A 17,737-nucleotide genomic window follows, 5' to 3' on the forward strand; every position below is an offset into this window, starting at 1 on the left:
ATCTAAGAGCTGCCTATCATGCAAGGGAGGAAATCATGTTCTATGTGAAGATGCAAATTTTCCTCAAATATATACGACAGAGTTAAAGGTTATCTCAGTAGTGCCTCAATGTATTCCATCTGTCACTTTTTCTTTTACAGTATTTCAAAATAATTTTTATTTTACCTTTTGGTTTTTATAAAATCAATTTTTATTTTACCTTTTGATTTTTATAAAATCAGTTTTTATTTGACCTTTCGGTTTTTATAAAATTAATTTTTATTTTAACTTTAGGTTTTCATTAATTAATTTTTACTTTCTTCATTTTCCTATTATGACTTTGTAGATTAGAATTTAATTAGTTTTCAAATTGTAATTATTAGTTTCTTGTATTGGCTTCTTAATTTTTACTTTATTGAATTTTAGATAGCAGTATTCCCATTTCAATTTTTATATATATAAGTGTATATTGTCCTAGGTATTTCCAAGCCTCGAAGATCTGGTGTTTGGTGAAACTGAGCATAATTTTAGTTTATTGCCTTAAACTGTCATGAAATGAATAATGAGAGTTCTAGTTTTAAGATGTACTTCATCGCTGTGTCCTTATTGAGTGTTAAACATTAGCTTTGGATTTAAAATCGTGATACGTAATGATTTGACAATGTAAATTGAGCAGTTTCTCTTTAGTTTAAGAAAGAAATTGTTACCTATTTGTGGAACAGTGTTACTTTTCTAAAATTTTATTTAAAGAAGCATTTAATATAATGTATTAATTAATTATATAAAAATTTAGTATAATAATTACATAATGTTCTTTTATAATGTTGCAGTTAGTGGAAACGTAATGTACTGCTTGAAATGAACTTCTTAAATATTAAAGGATACTCTATGTTATCCTATCTGTTTATTCTAGGAGGGGTAACTGCTTTATAACTGTATAGTTTTGTAATGTATTTTTAAAATTTCAGTTTCCTGTTTGTTATGTACAACATACCTCAAACATTCATCCAGTACGCCATGCATTTTCTCCAAATAACCCTCAACAGAATGTTCAGTGTCCCTCTCAAAGTGCCGGGATGCATGGTCAGAATGTAACTGATATGAAAAGCCATGGGTCTGTTGCTAGTTCTTATCTTTTAAGTATGTATATTTTGTTTTCTCTCAGTATTTGGTTTGAAATGGATATAATGTTCTATGCGATATATATGATAAAATTAATCTGTTTTGTAACTCATTTAAGTCGTTCCAATGATTTGCTATTTTTGCAGCAAATATTTTACCATTAAGATTTAAGCAAAATTTAACTGGCATTAAGTTTTGAAATTTTTTTTAGTTAATTTGGAGTTGAATTTTGTCTAACTTTAAATTTCATGTTGTCATGCTTCTTCATCTATTCAATATTATCATCTGTCTTTTGTTACTCAGATGTTATTTTTTTATAATCTAATTAAGCAATTCACATTGGTGAAGAAAATTAGGGGCTAATATCTAATCAATAAGTAATTGCTTTGTCAAATCCTGTAACTTCTGATGTAACTTTTAATAACATTATTAATTCATTCATTAATAAAATTAATAAAAATATATGTTGAATTTGTGTTTATAAACATTTTGTATTTGTAATTGTGATTGTTAGAAACTGCCTTTGAATTTTTCTACAAACAGCGGTTTTGTCAATATTTTACAATAGAAAGTATGCAAATTAGTTGACAGACTGTATCGGGTGCTAGAGCTCTGCTGAAGGGAACTGTGGAACTGATACCATAAACCATATAATGCTTGGAAAGACCAAACTTTTGGAAGTCTTTGATTTGCCAAATAATAGAGGAAGAATTAAACTGAATGCAGTGTTCTTAGACAAAGACTATGGAATTCAGAAATTTAGATACTGAGATATGATCCGTTATGTCAACAAATGTCAAATAATTAACAAAACTTCTGGTATACATAAAAATGCTCAAAAGCCTTCCCTATTATGTAGTTCTATGGAGAGGAATTTAGTTTAGAGAATGCATAAGTATTGCTGTCTTACCAATACATACAGATTTCTACACAACCAGAAATTATTCATTGAGAGCAGAAGGTTGCAGGGAGAAATTCTGCGATGTTTTGTCATACTTTATGTTCCTTTTATTGTTAAGGATAATACATACATCCAAAGAGCACTGTTTATTACACTGCACTAGACTTGCTAATATATTCTAGATGATGAGTTTATATTGAACTTATTTTATATAACACCATGAGGTACGTTGTGTGCATAATATTTCATGGATGTTGTATGTTCTGGGAAGAATGCATTTTTTCTCGAAAAGCCTTATATTTTTAACTTACCTATGTAAAGTTGGTAGTGTGCATGAAATTTAAATAAATGTTTAATTCTTATGATGTTATATTTTTCTTTTCAATGCATTTCATTTTCTTGTGAACTGTGTGCTTTTATAGGCGAAAACACGTTTCTTAAGTAGCTTTATTTGTTTCATATTTCAAGATATATGCTAATGTGTTTTGCTTATTTTGAGTACTTGAAGTTTGAATGAATATTTGAGTTTAGTGACTTGAACCTTCTCATTCTTGCAAATTGTATTATGCATTATATTCCTGTCTTTAAGTGCAACACAAGTGCAACGTGCAATTGTACTTGTGTGTATAATCCCATAAGTGCAATTGCACTTGTGTTGGACTTAAGTGCACTTATGGGATTATACTTTACTCTGTGGTTGGTGTGTTGTATTTATTTCATCAAAATATGTGAAGACTTTTTTATTCCATATATAGGTCCTCAATATGTGCCCTCTTTTCCTACTGTGGCATATACACAAAGTGGAGAAAATCCTCATGTAACAACTGGATCACCTTCACTTTATTCATATAACACTGTTATTGTGGGGAATCCTGCAAGTACATGCCAGACATCTCATAAATCACAGTTTACTAGTCCTCCTTCTCAGCCTTCTGTTTGTGTTCAGCAATCTGTGATGCAAATGCAGACTACACATGTTACCCTCCCTCCAGTCTATGTGTCTATCACTAGCAGCACTCAGTCACCTGCTACTCGAACTCATGCAGGTGGGCATGTAGCCGCACAGTTTTCATCTCTGCGTTCTCAGTCACTTCCAGTGTCATCAAGCTCCCCTTCAGGTGCACTTAATCATCCACTGAACTCCGGGACTCCATTTTTAGGGTACACAGTATGTACACCGCCTGTTCAGGGCATACCACCACAGTCATCATTGGCAGCTGTGACTGTCAATCAAAATACTCATGCTGCAGCTCAACCGTCTCAATTTTCCCCTGCATATGTATCTGCATTTCAGGTTTTGCAGCCAAATGTGCCATTGGTTGCAAATATCGGAAGTAGTAGTTCTCAGAGTGTAATGTGCTCGCAATTTCCCACTCCTATATCTACAGTAAGTAAGGTGCCTCTGAGCTTCCCTTTTGTGAAACAAGCAAGTGATCCTGGTATTGGGGAGCATTTAGCAGTTTCTAATGGTAAGTTTTTATCAACAATTTCACTTCAAAATATAATGTCTTTTGCTGTTGTTGTGGAAAGGGTGAATGATTTAAATCTTTCTGTACATCTGTCTGAATCTGAAAATATAATGGAACTAATTCTGAAATTTAAACTAGAGCATGGGAATTATTCACAATTCAGTGGAAACATGGTTATGAGGTTGTATATTATGCTAAATTATTCTTTTGTTCATGCATATATGTAATATATTAGAAAGCAGTTCTAAATCAATAACAAAATGTTGTTAAATATATTTCTTTAGATAGTAAAGAATTCTGTAGTATTTTAAATTTCTTATATTTGGAATTGAAAGGCCTTGAAGAAAGATTGTTTGGCATGCTAACACAGTGGTACATCAGTCTCATAAAGAAAATTGTGCTGAAATCACTTTTACATTTTCATTTTGCAGAACTGTTATTTTGAAGGGAAATTCAGAATTGCTGAGGAAGTTTTCAGTTGTCACCCTCGCCTGGGGAAGATGAGCCTTGGGGACAAGTGAACTAACACACATGGTTCGCAAAATAGTAATGTACTTCTTTATCATTAATGAACTTCATGACAGAGTATATGTGAAACCAGTCAAAAACAAGTCCCGGCCCGCAGTGGTAGCCATATCTCAACTGCCGGCCAGTATCTTGCCCCTGCACCCTGACCTAGCACTGCAAAGGAATGGTGGCTGCACTGTTTGTGAAAGTCAGAATATGGTTGGAAACAACTGTACCTCTCTACTGAAGAACTCTGCAGAGTTCAGAAATGAATCTGTCATGTCTGCTTTCGAGTTGGAATAATAGCCAAACCCTCGACCCCCTTCACAGCTGTTAGTTTTTTCTCCCGGGTAGAAAGAAAAATGAAAATGTTGGACATAATTTAATAAGGAAATGGGGAAGTAATTTGCAAAGAAAATATATCTGTACGTAGAAACTAATCATAATTCTACATGAGCTGTAAGAATGAAGAGACTAAAATATGCTCTGTATGCCTCCAATTTGCTTTAATATTATCACCTCACAATACAATATTTTTTTACTATCTCATTTGGAGTAGAATTGTGTAGTTGAACTTTCAGGCAAAGCTGGACTGTTTATTTACATGCATTTCTGTTTGTTATCACTGTGCATGAAAAGAAAAACTAAAAACAAAAGTATTGTGACGTTACAGCCAACCATGTTTTCAACACTGAGTGAATTAGCCTGTGAGTTGCATACAATGGCATAGTATAGGTAGGCTATCTTTGAAGCTCAGAGAAAAATGGGGACAATCATTAGCCCTATAAACTATAAGTAAAGTATAGATTAATTGCCTGGTTAATATATTTAATTAGAAAGCTTGAAATTAGCTTCATAGTCAAATTGACAACTTGAGACAGATGTAAGATTATGTGTAGTCAGTGTTGTCAGATTGTGCGATTTTTCACAAATTTGAAACTTTTGATAAACTAATGCTATTATACGTGCTATTTGTGATTTTGTAACATCCATCATTTTCTTGTGTTACTTTTGCAACTCCAAGGATTTTTTTTAATGTATCATAAAATGCTTTTATATTAAAATAATGTATCAGTTAAAAATAAGTAATGTTAAAGAAAGTTTATTTAGGCTTAAATAGAAGTTGGCATCTGGCAATCTGATTTACAGGGCTGTACAGTCTGATGTTGGTATAATGAGAAAGGGGTAAGGGAACTGAAAAAAGTGGAAAGAAAAGGAAAAAAATACTTTGGGATCTCTCACCACCACCCTCCCTCGGCAGTTCCCCGCGTTTTCTATGGTGATAATGAATCCAAACAAAGAACTTACAACTTGAGCACCATATTATGGGTATCCAAACTGAGAAAGAAGGAAAATTTATACTCGTGATTATAATATTGCTAAGAACTAAGCAATTGAAATGACTTCGAAAGCAAATTTTATAAATAACAATGCAAATAAATGTAGCAGTGAAACAGAAAGGGCTTTCTTAAGTAATCGGAAGAAACGGATCCACAACACAGAATGGAAAACTCACTGAAAAGCATTCCTGAGTTAAAAAGTTCACAGTTAAGGCAACAAACAAACAAACAAAAAAAAAAAAAAAAAAATTACCTGCCAACTTGAAAAAATTTAGTACAGTGCCAACAGTCTAAACGTGAAGAATCTTTTAAGAATGGATATCTGCAAATTCAATTAAAAATAGAAACCTAAATTAAATGAGAATTCATTAAAAAAGAAATAGGTACTTAAACAATTCAAAATGAGCAATATAGTTTAAAAATTTGCATTCAAGCTAAGATACGTGCTTGAATGCAAATTTTTAATGTGAGCATGCATAACTATGACGTCACAAAAATCACGTGATCTCTGACATCATTTTTGATTTTTTCAAGTTTCTGAGTCTTCTTTTGCTACTTTAGTTGAAAGTCTGGCAACACTGTATGTAGTGCAGTTATAGCACAAACCTAATGAAAGCTCAGACATTTAGTGAAGACTCAAACACTTAAGTTATTATGATAATATAATGTTAGGGGGAGGAGGGATCATTGGAGTAGTGAATAAATTTATCAATTCAATCATTTTTATCGTATACTTTTTACAAAACTTGATAGTCAATGAATGAAATTAATTGCTCTACATTAGTAATATGTTTTGGTTTAAAAAGGTGTTACCACTACATTTGTTTAAAGTAAATAATATAATATTTCAGCAAAGCAACAACTTTATGTTTGGTGTAGATTTAATTAAGAACTCATTCGATTTTGAGGGCAAACAGGTACAGGTTCCTCGTCATGAAGAGCAATGAAATCTGCAAGATTGGAAAGCAAAGGTCATATTAATACCCTTCAGCTGTAAAGCAGACGAGAACGTAACACCATCTATCACCAGAAATAGTAACGAAAATTCAAAAATCGAGTTAATAGAATTTTAAAAGCATTAGTAAGTGCTGGATTGGACTTACAGTCATTAACAAACTGGATAAGTCTTTCATTCTGTTCCAGTTTTTCAAATTTCTTTGCTCTTGATGAAGAGGGAACTGTACTTCTGTGCCTTTGAAATTGATCGAGTTCTTGACTAAATCTATGCCAAATGCATGGTTATTGCTTTCTTGATTTTATGTTTCATTTGGGTGTGTTTCTCCTCTGTTTTGAATTTAATAACTATTCATTGTTACTTATATTTTTTGACCGTATTTAATGCAATCTGTTAATTTTATGGTAGTAAAAAAAATTGATCAGTTATAATATGAGAATACTTAGAGGGGTTGAGGATATCATAGCTTCTGAAAGTTGAGGGAGAAAATTAAAACAAAGGTGGCCCCAAAACACCTAAAGAAGTGATATCTCCATTTTGTTAAGAAAGATAATCTTGGACTGTAAATTGAAGCTTTCCATCTAATTAAAAGAAGTATTAATTAGGGTAGATGTCACAGATATCTATTTATTTCAGATTCCTTTTTAAGTGGCTTAAATCCAAGAATGTAGCTGAAAGGTTTTTATGTAACTACATAGCACACAATGAAACAGCGAGTGCTGTAGGGAATAATTGCTTTGCTGACTTTGTTGGATGCGTATAGTTTAAAATCAAAATAGTCATTTAAAATTTCATTTAGGAGTTCATGAGTTTATCTACTTCCATATTTGTTTTTTTTAGTGGGATTGATATCTTTCTGGGGGGATTTAATGGTAATGAATTGCATAGTAAAAATTTTCTTCTGTAACTGATTCTGTGTAATATTTTTAAATCATTTAAAAAGAAAAAAAAAATAAATATGTGATGCACTTGGTTGATACATTTTGTAAGCCATTTTCAAATTTTATGTATATCCCAACCTTATCAGTTTTATCTTGTTCAACAGTACTGCACTTCGTAATTTAAAGCCTTATTACATTCATATTCAGATGAAAAAATAATATTTTGTATAATTTTTTAATCAAGCCTGCAAAAAGCTTTTCATGCTGTTGCTGTAAAATATTTGAAAAATTTTCAATATCTTCATAACAATTATTAGTAGCATTGAATAATTATAACTTCTTTTCTCTGTCTCATTAGTATATTAAATTTCACATTCCTTTTCTTTCAAAACTATTTACATTTCTTTTCTTTCGATATTGAAGCTGACATGGTCATTAATAATGATAAATGTTTGGATGTATTCTTGCAATAAGTAGTACAAATTTGTTTCAAATAATAGTATTAAAATTTTACCATTAGGAAGCATTTTAGCTTTCTTGTAAGCTGTAAACGATGTGCAGTGAACTGGAGTTTCCTTTAATGTGTGAAGTATACATTTTTAGATTCTATTGCCAGAAAGATGTATTAAAGGGGGGGGGAATTGTGTTTTTTTTATTGCAGTTACAGGCAGAATTATAGATTATGCAATTTTTTATTAAAATTTGGAAAAAAGCAATTTTTTTTCTTTCTGACCTATAATGATTGACTTGCTGATTCCCTTAACAGCAGATATCGATTATTTTGGTAGCTCCTTATCGGTGTTAATGTAGGCAGACAATAAACAAGCCATAATATAAAGTAGTCATAACCTCACTTTCATTCTGTGTTAACTAGAATGAAGCAATTTAGCAAGTCTCAGCTCTATTTAATTGCTTCTTCTTCTGATAGAGCTAGGGTGAACAAAAACAAACTGCAGATGTGTCATGGTTGTAACAGCAGTCAGCGGCCACTTACAGGATTCCATGACAGAAGCTTGCATAATAAAAACTGCAAAGTAAATTAGGATTTCTGATATACACTCTTTTGCAAAAGATGAAGAAGCGGGATCCTTAAAAAATAATCTGATGATTTCGAAATTTTGTGTGTGAATTGCTTCACGAGGTATGCAAATCATTAAGTTTCAGGCCAATGAGTTTTACTTTGATCATAGGGCACATTTCTAATGTGCTACTAACATCATATAAAACAGGTAAAAGTTAACTTATGTTTTATCTTTTCTTGTTGTCTGCATTGCAGTTTCTTGGAGACACAACCAATGATGCTGTTACAGCATTTTCGAAGACTGGAATATTTCAAATGTGGTCTCATAGTTAGGATACGTAAAGCAGGCTTCTTATAGAGCAATTGACCTCTATGTGCACCGAATCAGAGCTCTTGAAGGCAAAGGTGCACGAATGCATGTTAAAATCAGGTGATTGTATAACTGGTCTGAACTGTTCCAATGGCATCATTATCCACTATCCAACAAACTACAACCTCTTCCATACTACGTGTGCCACTTTTAACCATCTCATGTTGGCTTGGTTGAAGTGGGGTGGCACTCACAGTGACTTTTGAAACATCTACATTTAATGCCACATCATGAACTGAGTTGTCTGAAATGGTGTCAAAACCGATCGTCATAGCTGTCAGCTGACTGGCATTGCATAGTGTTCGCTGAATCCTGTTTCATTCTTGGAGCAGATGATCATCAGATCTGTAAGTGGAGGGGTCACCAGTCCCAATCAGACTTTGTTTTACAGAGACACCCAGACATTATCCCTGTTGTGATGGTGTGGGGTACTATCTAATGACAGCAAGTCAAACATAGTCATCCTGTATGCAACTTAAACAGCTCAATGATATGTTGATGACATCTTGAGGTCATTTAAGTTACCCCATTAAAGCATGCCATCTTGGAGCCATTTTCCAACAGGATAATATTAGACCCTCATATTTGTTTGGCCAGCAAGGTCACCAGATTTTTTGCCATTCAAACGTGTATGGGGTATGGTAGGCCACCAGGTTCAAACACCCCAAAATGGCTTTGAATTCCTAATTATTTCATTGTCTGTATATGAGTTTTATGCATAATTAATTTCACTCAAAATGCATACGTATTTGCACTAGGTGTTGAAATACCAACAAATTCAGCAAAACCTATCTAATAGTGTTAAATATGTTTCACAACCCTGTGTTTTGACTGCAGAGATTGAAAAGTGGCAATTGATTAATTTGCAAAGGCCATTTGAGTCAATGTGCTATGTTTACGAATTCTAACCAAGGAGGAGGATATATTAATAAATGTGTAAATGCTTAAGAAATGAGCTTCTATGGGAAAAAATATATATATATTTATTCTATTTTTCCCCATAGAATTCATTCTTTTGATTATATTTGTATATGTTAGTGTGTGCATATGTATGCATGTGCACGTACACCCTTATAGAAGTTGAAATGTAATTTTAAGAATTTGTTTCTGTTTTCAAACTCGTAAAAGGTCATGAAATTTGGGAATGAGAAATAATTTTCTGTGTTTAAGCTGAAAATAATAGAAAAATTATCTTCTGCATGTTCATATATATATGTGTGTGTGTGCACACACATATATATAGATGGAGAGATGGATCTAAATATAGATATATTCATGTGAGTTTTTACATGTGTAGATTTTAATATATGTAGGTATTTTTCTTGTGAGCAGTCATGATTTTGGGGCATTTTCTGTAGGCTCCACCCAACACTGATAAACCAGACTTAAAAACCAGACTTGAGAATCAGACTTAAAAATATAAATGGTTTCTAGTAATTTAGTTGAAATGATCACAGGCAAAATCTTGTGTCAAAGAATGACCACATTTGTACAGTACTTACATTTTATAAAATCATTAACAGAATTTTTTTGTAGAACTTTCAGATTAATGGTGTGTGTAGCTGCATCTCTTATTTTTTCAACCAGTTTTGCATCTCTCACTTTTAGCTTACAACCAGCACTTCAGAGAAGGTTTGAGAGAAAATAAGTAAAATTATGCATAAGGTGCATTCAGATGCGTGGATGTGACAGTTGTACAATTTTTCAAATATTGTGAAAATAAATATTTTTGGGCCAGAACTGCAGAGCCTACTTAGACATTCGTAGAACAAATTTGTTACATTATATTATGGAAAAGGTACTTTTTAAGCACTCCATGTGGCTTCTGTTTCTATGGAATTTTGATGTATATCCAGATTTTCAAGATAAATGGGTTTTTTTTACAACAGTGCTATTCTGCTCCTAGTTGTTCCCCTTTTTTGTGACCCACCAGCAGTCAAGCAATAAAACTGCTGAACACTGTTACTTTAGTCTGGGTTCATATCCCAACAAAATAGTTTTTCTATGGTAGCTTTCGTGGTTTTCCCAAGCTGTATGTGATAGCAAGCCAATTTCTCTCGAAACTTCCTTCAAAAATTCATTCCTTCCCTTAGACAAATAGCCCTACATTGCTTTGCCATTATCCGAAAAATTCAAATCCACTTCTGATAGTCCATCGATATTTTAATTTTGGGTTTAGAAAGTAACAATATTAATTAATGCCTGCACCTGTGTCTTTTATCATTTTAATCACCAGTTTTATATTTTAGATGATCTCATGGTCTAACATAGTTGAACACAAAAGAATATTTAGTCCAAAAGGGCAGTTTGGCCAGAAGGACTATTAATTTCATTTTGACAATTTGCGTTGAAATCTCAGTTCACTTTTCAAATTGTTGCCAGGAAATATTAGAGCTTTGTATTATATTTAAAGAAATTAAATAATAAGAATCTGCATAAATGTATGATGTTTCTTGCATTGTGATAAAACAATGGTACCTAGAGCCATCAAATTTTGAATAACGTACATTTTGACCCAAATCTGGGTATCTGGAAGCTCAAATTTGGAATTTGTTTTATTATCTATTTCATATTTTGTAAAACTTTAAGAATTTTTTATTAACAAATTTAACGATTTCAAAGTGAGCAATGGCAACACTATGGGGGGGGGACATTTTTATCTCCAGCACATGAGACTGTGTATTGGAAATTCTCAACATATGTGCATTTTAAAATTATTTAGCGATATTGCTGTTGAGCTGAATTTTATGGCTTAAGTGCAAAGAACATGGTATTTAATAAATAAAGTTAACTTACAAAATGTTAAAAAAATAACCTTTTGCGCATAATATAAAATCTGAAAGCTTTCAGATTCTTTTTTCAATAATAAAATTTTGTTTAAGAGCTGTTGGTAAGGAGGTATGCATAGTCTACATGAAGGAAGCACATAGGGAAAATTTATAATATATATGTTCACAAGAAGAAAGTAATAACTGAGTTTTGTTATTCTCGTGTTAGCAGCACAAAGCTTAAACGTCACAGTATATTGAATTTAGGCACATACACTAAGATTATTACAAGAGAATATTAGGGTTAGAAGTATTTGCTTTGAATGTTGCAATATATGGTTATTTGATTGCTTTCATGGGTCCTTCCCCATTATTAACCATGATTTGTGTTATTTTCTAACCATTTATATAAATTATTGTTTCTTATATGTTAAAAAATCATTCTGTTGAGTATTTGCACTAGACAAGAATGCGTGCTTTTACTTTTCCACAGCAGTGTTCCCTGTTGCACACGAATATGGTATATCATGTCCTTTTTTTACTGTATCAACTCGGCTATTCCCCTTTAAAAAAAATTAATCATTGGCTGCTTCAGTGTACTTACTTTCTGAAATCAAATTCATTATTAGGGGTTCTTTGTTGTGTTATGAATTGTTCCATGCATATTATTCTTTAGAAGGATTCTTTGTGGTATTTTGTAAAATGTTTTATGCACAATAGTTTGTTGATCTGTGAAAACTTAGACTTTGAGAGTATTGTAGATTTTGCTATATTAGGTATGTGATATTCAATTACATGTAATATTGAGTTATAAAGTGTGTTCTTTACACCTCAGGTATATTTTCTAATCCTGTAGTGACTGTAGAATTTTGCCAGAAGTTAATTTCAGACAATTTACTAGACTTTGACAATCATTAGTAGTCTTTATTATCAAAATGTTAATTTTGCGTGAGTTATGGATAAGAATACAAAATTTATATAAAATTTCTTTTCTGTTGATGTACAGGTCTGCTTTTTCAAGAAGGTAATTTATTGTCATTTTGGTCATATATTCTTATTATTAATAGGCAGTTTAAACTGAACATCTGTGTTAAAAAATCTCTTAAATCTTTTTGACTTGGTCAAGCAGTGTAAAAATTATAATGGTGAAGTAAACATTTTAGTCCCTAAGTACATTTCCTTTTGTTTGCAGCTGTTCCGAAGATATTTGAATGGATCAGATTTCGTGGAACTTCCTATTTAAATGGTAAACTTCTGTTGCTCGAAACTTTTTTCTGAAGCTCAATTTCTTTTGGAATAATTTGTAGTTTTTTATTCATTATTCCTGATCCTTTTTATAATTCCCACCTTTCCCTTTGTGTTTCGTGCATGTTTTAATTGTGTTTTATATACTTTAAAAGGTTAACTGAAAGTGTTTAAAAGAGGATGTGGTTTTATGCATAGAATTTAAAAGTATCATTAAATTGTTACAAACCTAATTTTTTACAGAATTCAGATTTTAATCCCCTTTTTCAGTATGCTATTTTTTACAGCAGTGTTTTCTAACACATCTTATAAATGTGGTGCTGTATTATGATGTTAAATTGCTGTTTCAAGTTATTACCTTTGTATTTTTAATAATTTGTATCTCTCATTTAGTAAATGTGGTATTTTAAAAATAAGATGTGCGATATTTATAAGTTGCTGTTTCTCATTCATGTGAATTCAGGCAAAATTTTTAAGTTATTTTTACATGAATGAAAATAAATTAAAGAAACTGATAATGAATTTTAAAATATGAAATTTTGTGTTGGTGGTAATTATTTTCCAAAGTTTACCCCAGTCCTTTTTTATCTGATCTATATCTTATTTCATTTATTTATTGATTTCATAAGTAATTTAAGTTATATAACATTCATTTAGTCAAAAGGTAAAACGTTCAAGTTAACCATTCAAGTTTAATCTTAAATCCTATGTATATAACTGAAGAATTTTTATCTGGGAAGGGGTAGGAGTTGTCATACATTGTATCTTTGGGATATTTTGAACATTCTGAGTAATTAAGAAAAGTTATTTCTATCATTTGGTTATTTAATAGCCTTGTTAATTAAATCAATATTTCTTAAAATTATTTTGTATTTGTAGTTTTATGAAATGTTAAATCCTTTCATTTGATTTACCTCCATGTTCCATTTCCAGTACAGTTTCATATTATTGATAAATTGCATATATGTTAATGTAATATTTATCATGAAAATTGTATGCTGGTTTTTGAATATAATTAATAATTTAAATGGTTATTGAAACTAAACAGTTCTGCTCAGCCTTTATATATATATATATTGGAAATAAATTTGTCCTGCTAGAATAGTGATTGACAAATTTATGAATATCATTATAAATTAGTAATTGAATTTTATTAGCATTACTAGTGCAAAATTAATAAACCAGTGCAAAAAATATTCAAGTGTTCTTCAGAATTTAAACACAAGCCCTTTGATACAGCAGCCAACAATGCTAATTAATAATATACCAATCAGGGCATCTCTTTTTATTAGCAAATAATATTTTAAGGAAAACAAGTTGAAAGTGTTAGTAATCATTACAGTTTTTTCAGGGAAACTAGTTGAAAGAATTCTGTCCTAACATTTTGCAATATCTCAGTGGACATTCTGCTGATGATATGATAATGTAACTTGACATTAAAACTATGTATATAATAGTAGTAGTAGTAGTAGTAGTAGTAGTAGTAGTAGTATAGTGGTGTCCCTGTATATGCAAGTAGTTTAAACCAAGGCATATTAGGGATAATAGTGAACACTATGTAAAATAGAATACTTATATTACATAAATTAATTCATTGAAATTTAATTTATAAATTTGACACTGCAAGACATTATCAACATTAATAAGTAATAATAAAATATACTGTGCATTATATTACTTCATGCAAAATAACTAAAATATGTTAATAAACTAGTTCAAAATTTATTCTGCATTAAACTATACTCATTCTTTCGCTCAGATGTTTTAAGTAAAAGACTAAAAATTTCCCTTGATCCATAAAGTCAGAAATTAAGACACACTCTTCCTGTACTTTGTAGACAAGCTGTGTCAGAAGATAGTAGGAATAAATCTTTCTTTTGCAACAAAGCAATTTTAAAAAAAGGATTTTAGGGCTTCAAATTCTACAGTGAAACCTGTGCGTACATAACATGCAATAAGAAAACTTGACTGTTAGAAAAGGATGTTAACTTTCTATGGTATTCGGTGACATCTGTATGGATTTGATTATAGCAGAACATGAAGTGAGAAGAAAAGTGGGCCAATGGTGTAAACATCGATGATGGTGTGCTTGTTTTAAATTGAAAAATGTGCTATGGATCATTAGGATCATCATCTTAGAAGCTGAAGAGGAACCAAAAATATAAAAGTATTTTTTTACTTTTATTAGCAGTTTATTTTGAACTATGGCAGTAGCTTACACAGCTCGTGATTAAGTCAAAAGACAAGCGTTAATTGTTTCCTTATTCTTCAAGCCTTCCAATTGAAGATTCATTCTTACCATAAAACTTAGCTATTTTCATATACAGGTTATTTATTTCTCTATTTATTTTATATACAAAATTTTTACTTTTATCAATATGCATTTCCAAATATTAAGGAAAAATTCCAAAAACAGCAATGACTTGCTCAAAAATAAGCCAAACTGTGCAAAATTTGAGTATGTTGTCAAATAAAAATTACTGAGTAAAACTACGGTATGCAAATTAGTGGCAATGCAATCAAAATATGTCATCTGCGAGGAACCTAAAATTGCATGTTTCGGAGCAAGCATGCAGATTTTGTTGTGATAGTGATATAAGAAAAGTGAAGTATCCAATTTGTAACAATGACCTCTAAGCATCATTAGCCCAAAGATTGCAATGGACAGCTATTGGGAGACTAGAAGCAGAAAAAAGTCAGGCAGAAGTGGCCAAATATCTAAATGTGAGTCTTGTAATTCATAGACTTTGTCAACAATTTCTAACCACAGATTTGGCATCTTGCAGGTTCAGCCAAGGATGGCCAACTGCTATGAAGAGCATTAATGACGAATATTTGTTGTCACAATGCACAAAGGTATAGAACCTCAAGTTGCAGCCACTGGACGGTTGGTGTGAATGTCAACCGTGGGTAGAAAGCTGTACGATGGAGGTCTGTATGCAAGGCAACCAGCTATTTGCATGCTGCTCATGTCCTAAGAGGGGACGTTTGAGGTGGGCATATTCACTGGACAGCTGATCATTAGAGGGCTGTTTGTTCTCTTTACGGATGAGTCCAGGTTTAGCATCCAAAGCGACAGTAGGCATTATTTGATTTGGATAAAACCTGAAACCCATTATCACGCATCAAACATCTGTGAAAAGATGCATAACAGAGAAAGCAGTGTCTGTTTTGGGGGTGGTATGTCTTTAGGTGCCACCATGGCTGTCCATGTGGAACCATGAATGTGCAGGTCTATAGAGATGATATCTTTGATGCTTATGTGTCCCTTTTTACTGGAGCAATAAGTGATGATTTCCTGCTACAGGACGGCAACACTAGACCATGCCACATCATAGAAGGGAATGTTTGAAGTGGGCATGTCCACTAGACAGCTGATCATTTGAGGTCTGTTCTCTTTTTGGATCAGTCCAGGTTTAGCGTCCAAAGCGATAGTAGGCATTATTTAATTTCAAGAAAACCTGAGACCTGTAATCATCTATCAAACATCTGTGAAAGAGTTTCATAACTGAGGAAGCAATGTCTGTGGTGGTACATCTTTGGGTGCCACTATGTCTTTCCATGTGAAATCATGAATGTACAGGTCTAGAGATGACATCCTTGATGCTCATGTGTGCTCTTATGCTAAGGCAATAGGTGATAATTTCCTGCTGCAGGACAATAGAACATATAGGACTCTCATTGTGGATAATTATCTTCAGCTGCAAACAATTCAGTGCATGGAGTGGCCAGCTCAATCACTGTACCTGAATCCTATCAAGCATGTTTGGGATGCTGTAGGAAAGACATATACTGCTCTTATGCTTCCTCTTCAGACCCTTGTCATGCTTGCAACTGAATTGATCTCACTTCCTGCAAACTAATGGATTACATAATTGACAGCATTGCACATTGCTGTATGTGTTATATTGCTTCTAGGATAGGTCATACTCTATATTGAAGATAATTTTCCTATACCAAACTGACAGGTCCAATTTTGTTTATTTTATACATTTTGCTAATTTTTATAACACCATAGTTGTCTGGTAATTTCTTTTCGTATTATTTTATACCTTAATATGTGTTGTATACTGTGAGTCAGTTTCATTAAATTCTACTTGTAACCTTTTGAGTAATCATCATATTTGTGATTTTTCCTTAATTAATGGTTGATACCCAGTGTATCTAACTTTGTGGAAGGGGAAAGTTTTTTTTTTTTTTCTATTAACCACTTGACTCTTTTGCCTGAACACCGTTCGGGTGCCACGAAGAGGGACTTTTTGATTTGCCTGTTACACCACTCGGGCAGTGTATTTTCCTACACCAATCCACTGATTTTCCCTGCTTATTCACATTTTTTACTCTGCAGTGTTTCTAATAGATGTCTTTAGTAGTCCAGGAGAGAATGGATTGTAAAATCAGTTCAAGGATGAGTTTTACAACTTTTTATTTGGCGAAGATATTTGAATTTTTTTGCGCATGTTCAGTGCATTAGGCTTTACGAATAGTATTTCTTTCCAATTTTGTCACGAAATGAAAGAACAGTGGGTGACAGTAAATGGCTAATAACAAACAATAATTCTGATATTGGATCAAATAGCAAATCTGAATTTTATATAAATGTTTCTGGTAGTCCTGAAAGTTCTTTATCGGAATTCTCTGGTGATGATAAGGAAACTGAAATTTCAGACGATCTAATTCAGGTTAAAAACTTTTGTGAAATGGGATACTAGAAATCCTCCTCCAACACTGCTGTGGTCTTCGCAGCAAATTCACTTCTTTCACATTTATTGCCTGTAAAGTGTTCTTTCCAATGTTGCATTTTCGTGAGAAAGAAGCCAACTTTAAGTAAAAATGCCTTAATTTCACTGTAATTAAATATTAAATTAATAAATGCAATACTCGTAACAGTTGTGACTGCTGATTTGAATTCATATAATCGATTAGAATACGTATTTTTTTTATAAAATATATGCTTATTTTTGGTCATAATATGGCGGGAAAATGAAACAGTTAAGTGGTTCATTGTTTAACCAAATTTTAATGGCATTCACTTGCTAGTAATCTCCTTGTTGTGAAGTTGTATGCATTGCCAGCATTGTCTTTGTGGTAAAATTGTTCCTATAGAAAACTGATTTGTGTTTCCATTAAATATAGAGGATATTATAAAAAATCCATGCTGATTTCATTATGGTTTGTC

At 32.2% G+C, this 17,737-nt stretch overlaps 1 protein-coding gene across 5 annotated transcripts in view; it reads left to right on the forward strand.

Moving 5' to 3' along the window:
* Window positions 1-17,737, forward strand: part of enc (R3H domain containing protein encore) — a 208,844-nt gene that overhangs the window by 154,790 nt on the left and 36,317 nt on the right. For 4 of the 5 annotated variants that reach the window (XR_015038915.1, XM_085809124.1, XM_085809121.1 and 1 more), the window contains exons 14-16: window positions 948-1,119; window positions 2,758-3,471; window positions 12,506-12,559. Coding sequence is in view for 4 of the 5 variants with exons in the window: in XM_085809124.1 (XP_085665250.1) it covers window positions 948-1,119; window positions 2,758-3,471; window positions 12,506-12,559 (940 nt within the window). In the remaining variant the exon portion in view is untranslated. The remainder of the gene's footprint in view (window positions 1-947; window positions 1,120-2,757; window positions 3,472-12,505; window positions 12,560-17,737) is intronic. The other variant, XM_085809123.1, reaches the window with a different exon arrangement.

The sequence above is a fragment of the Stegodyphus dumicola genome, chromosome X2, assembly GCF_044657685.1.
Source record: "Stegodyphus dumicola isolate Sdum_Otavi_A_Nest chromosome X2, ASM4465768v1".
Lineage (NCBI taxonomy): Eukaryota > Metazoa > Arthropoda > Arachnida > Araneae > Eresidae > Stegodyphus > Stegodyphus dumicola.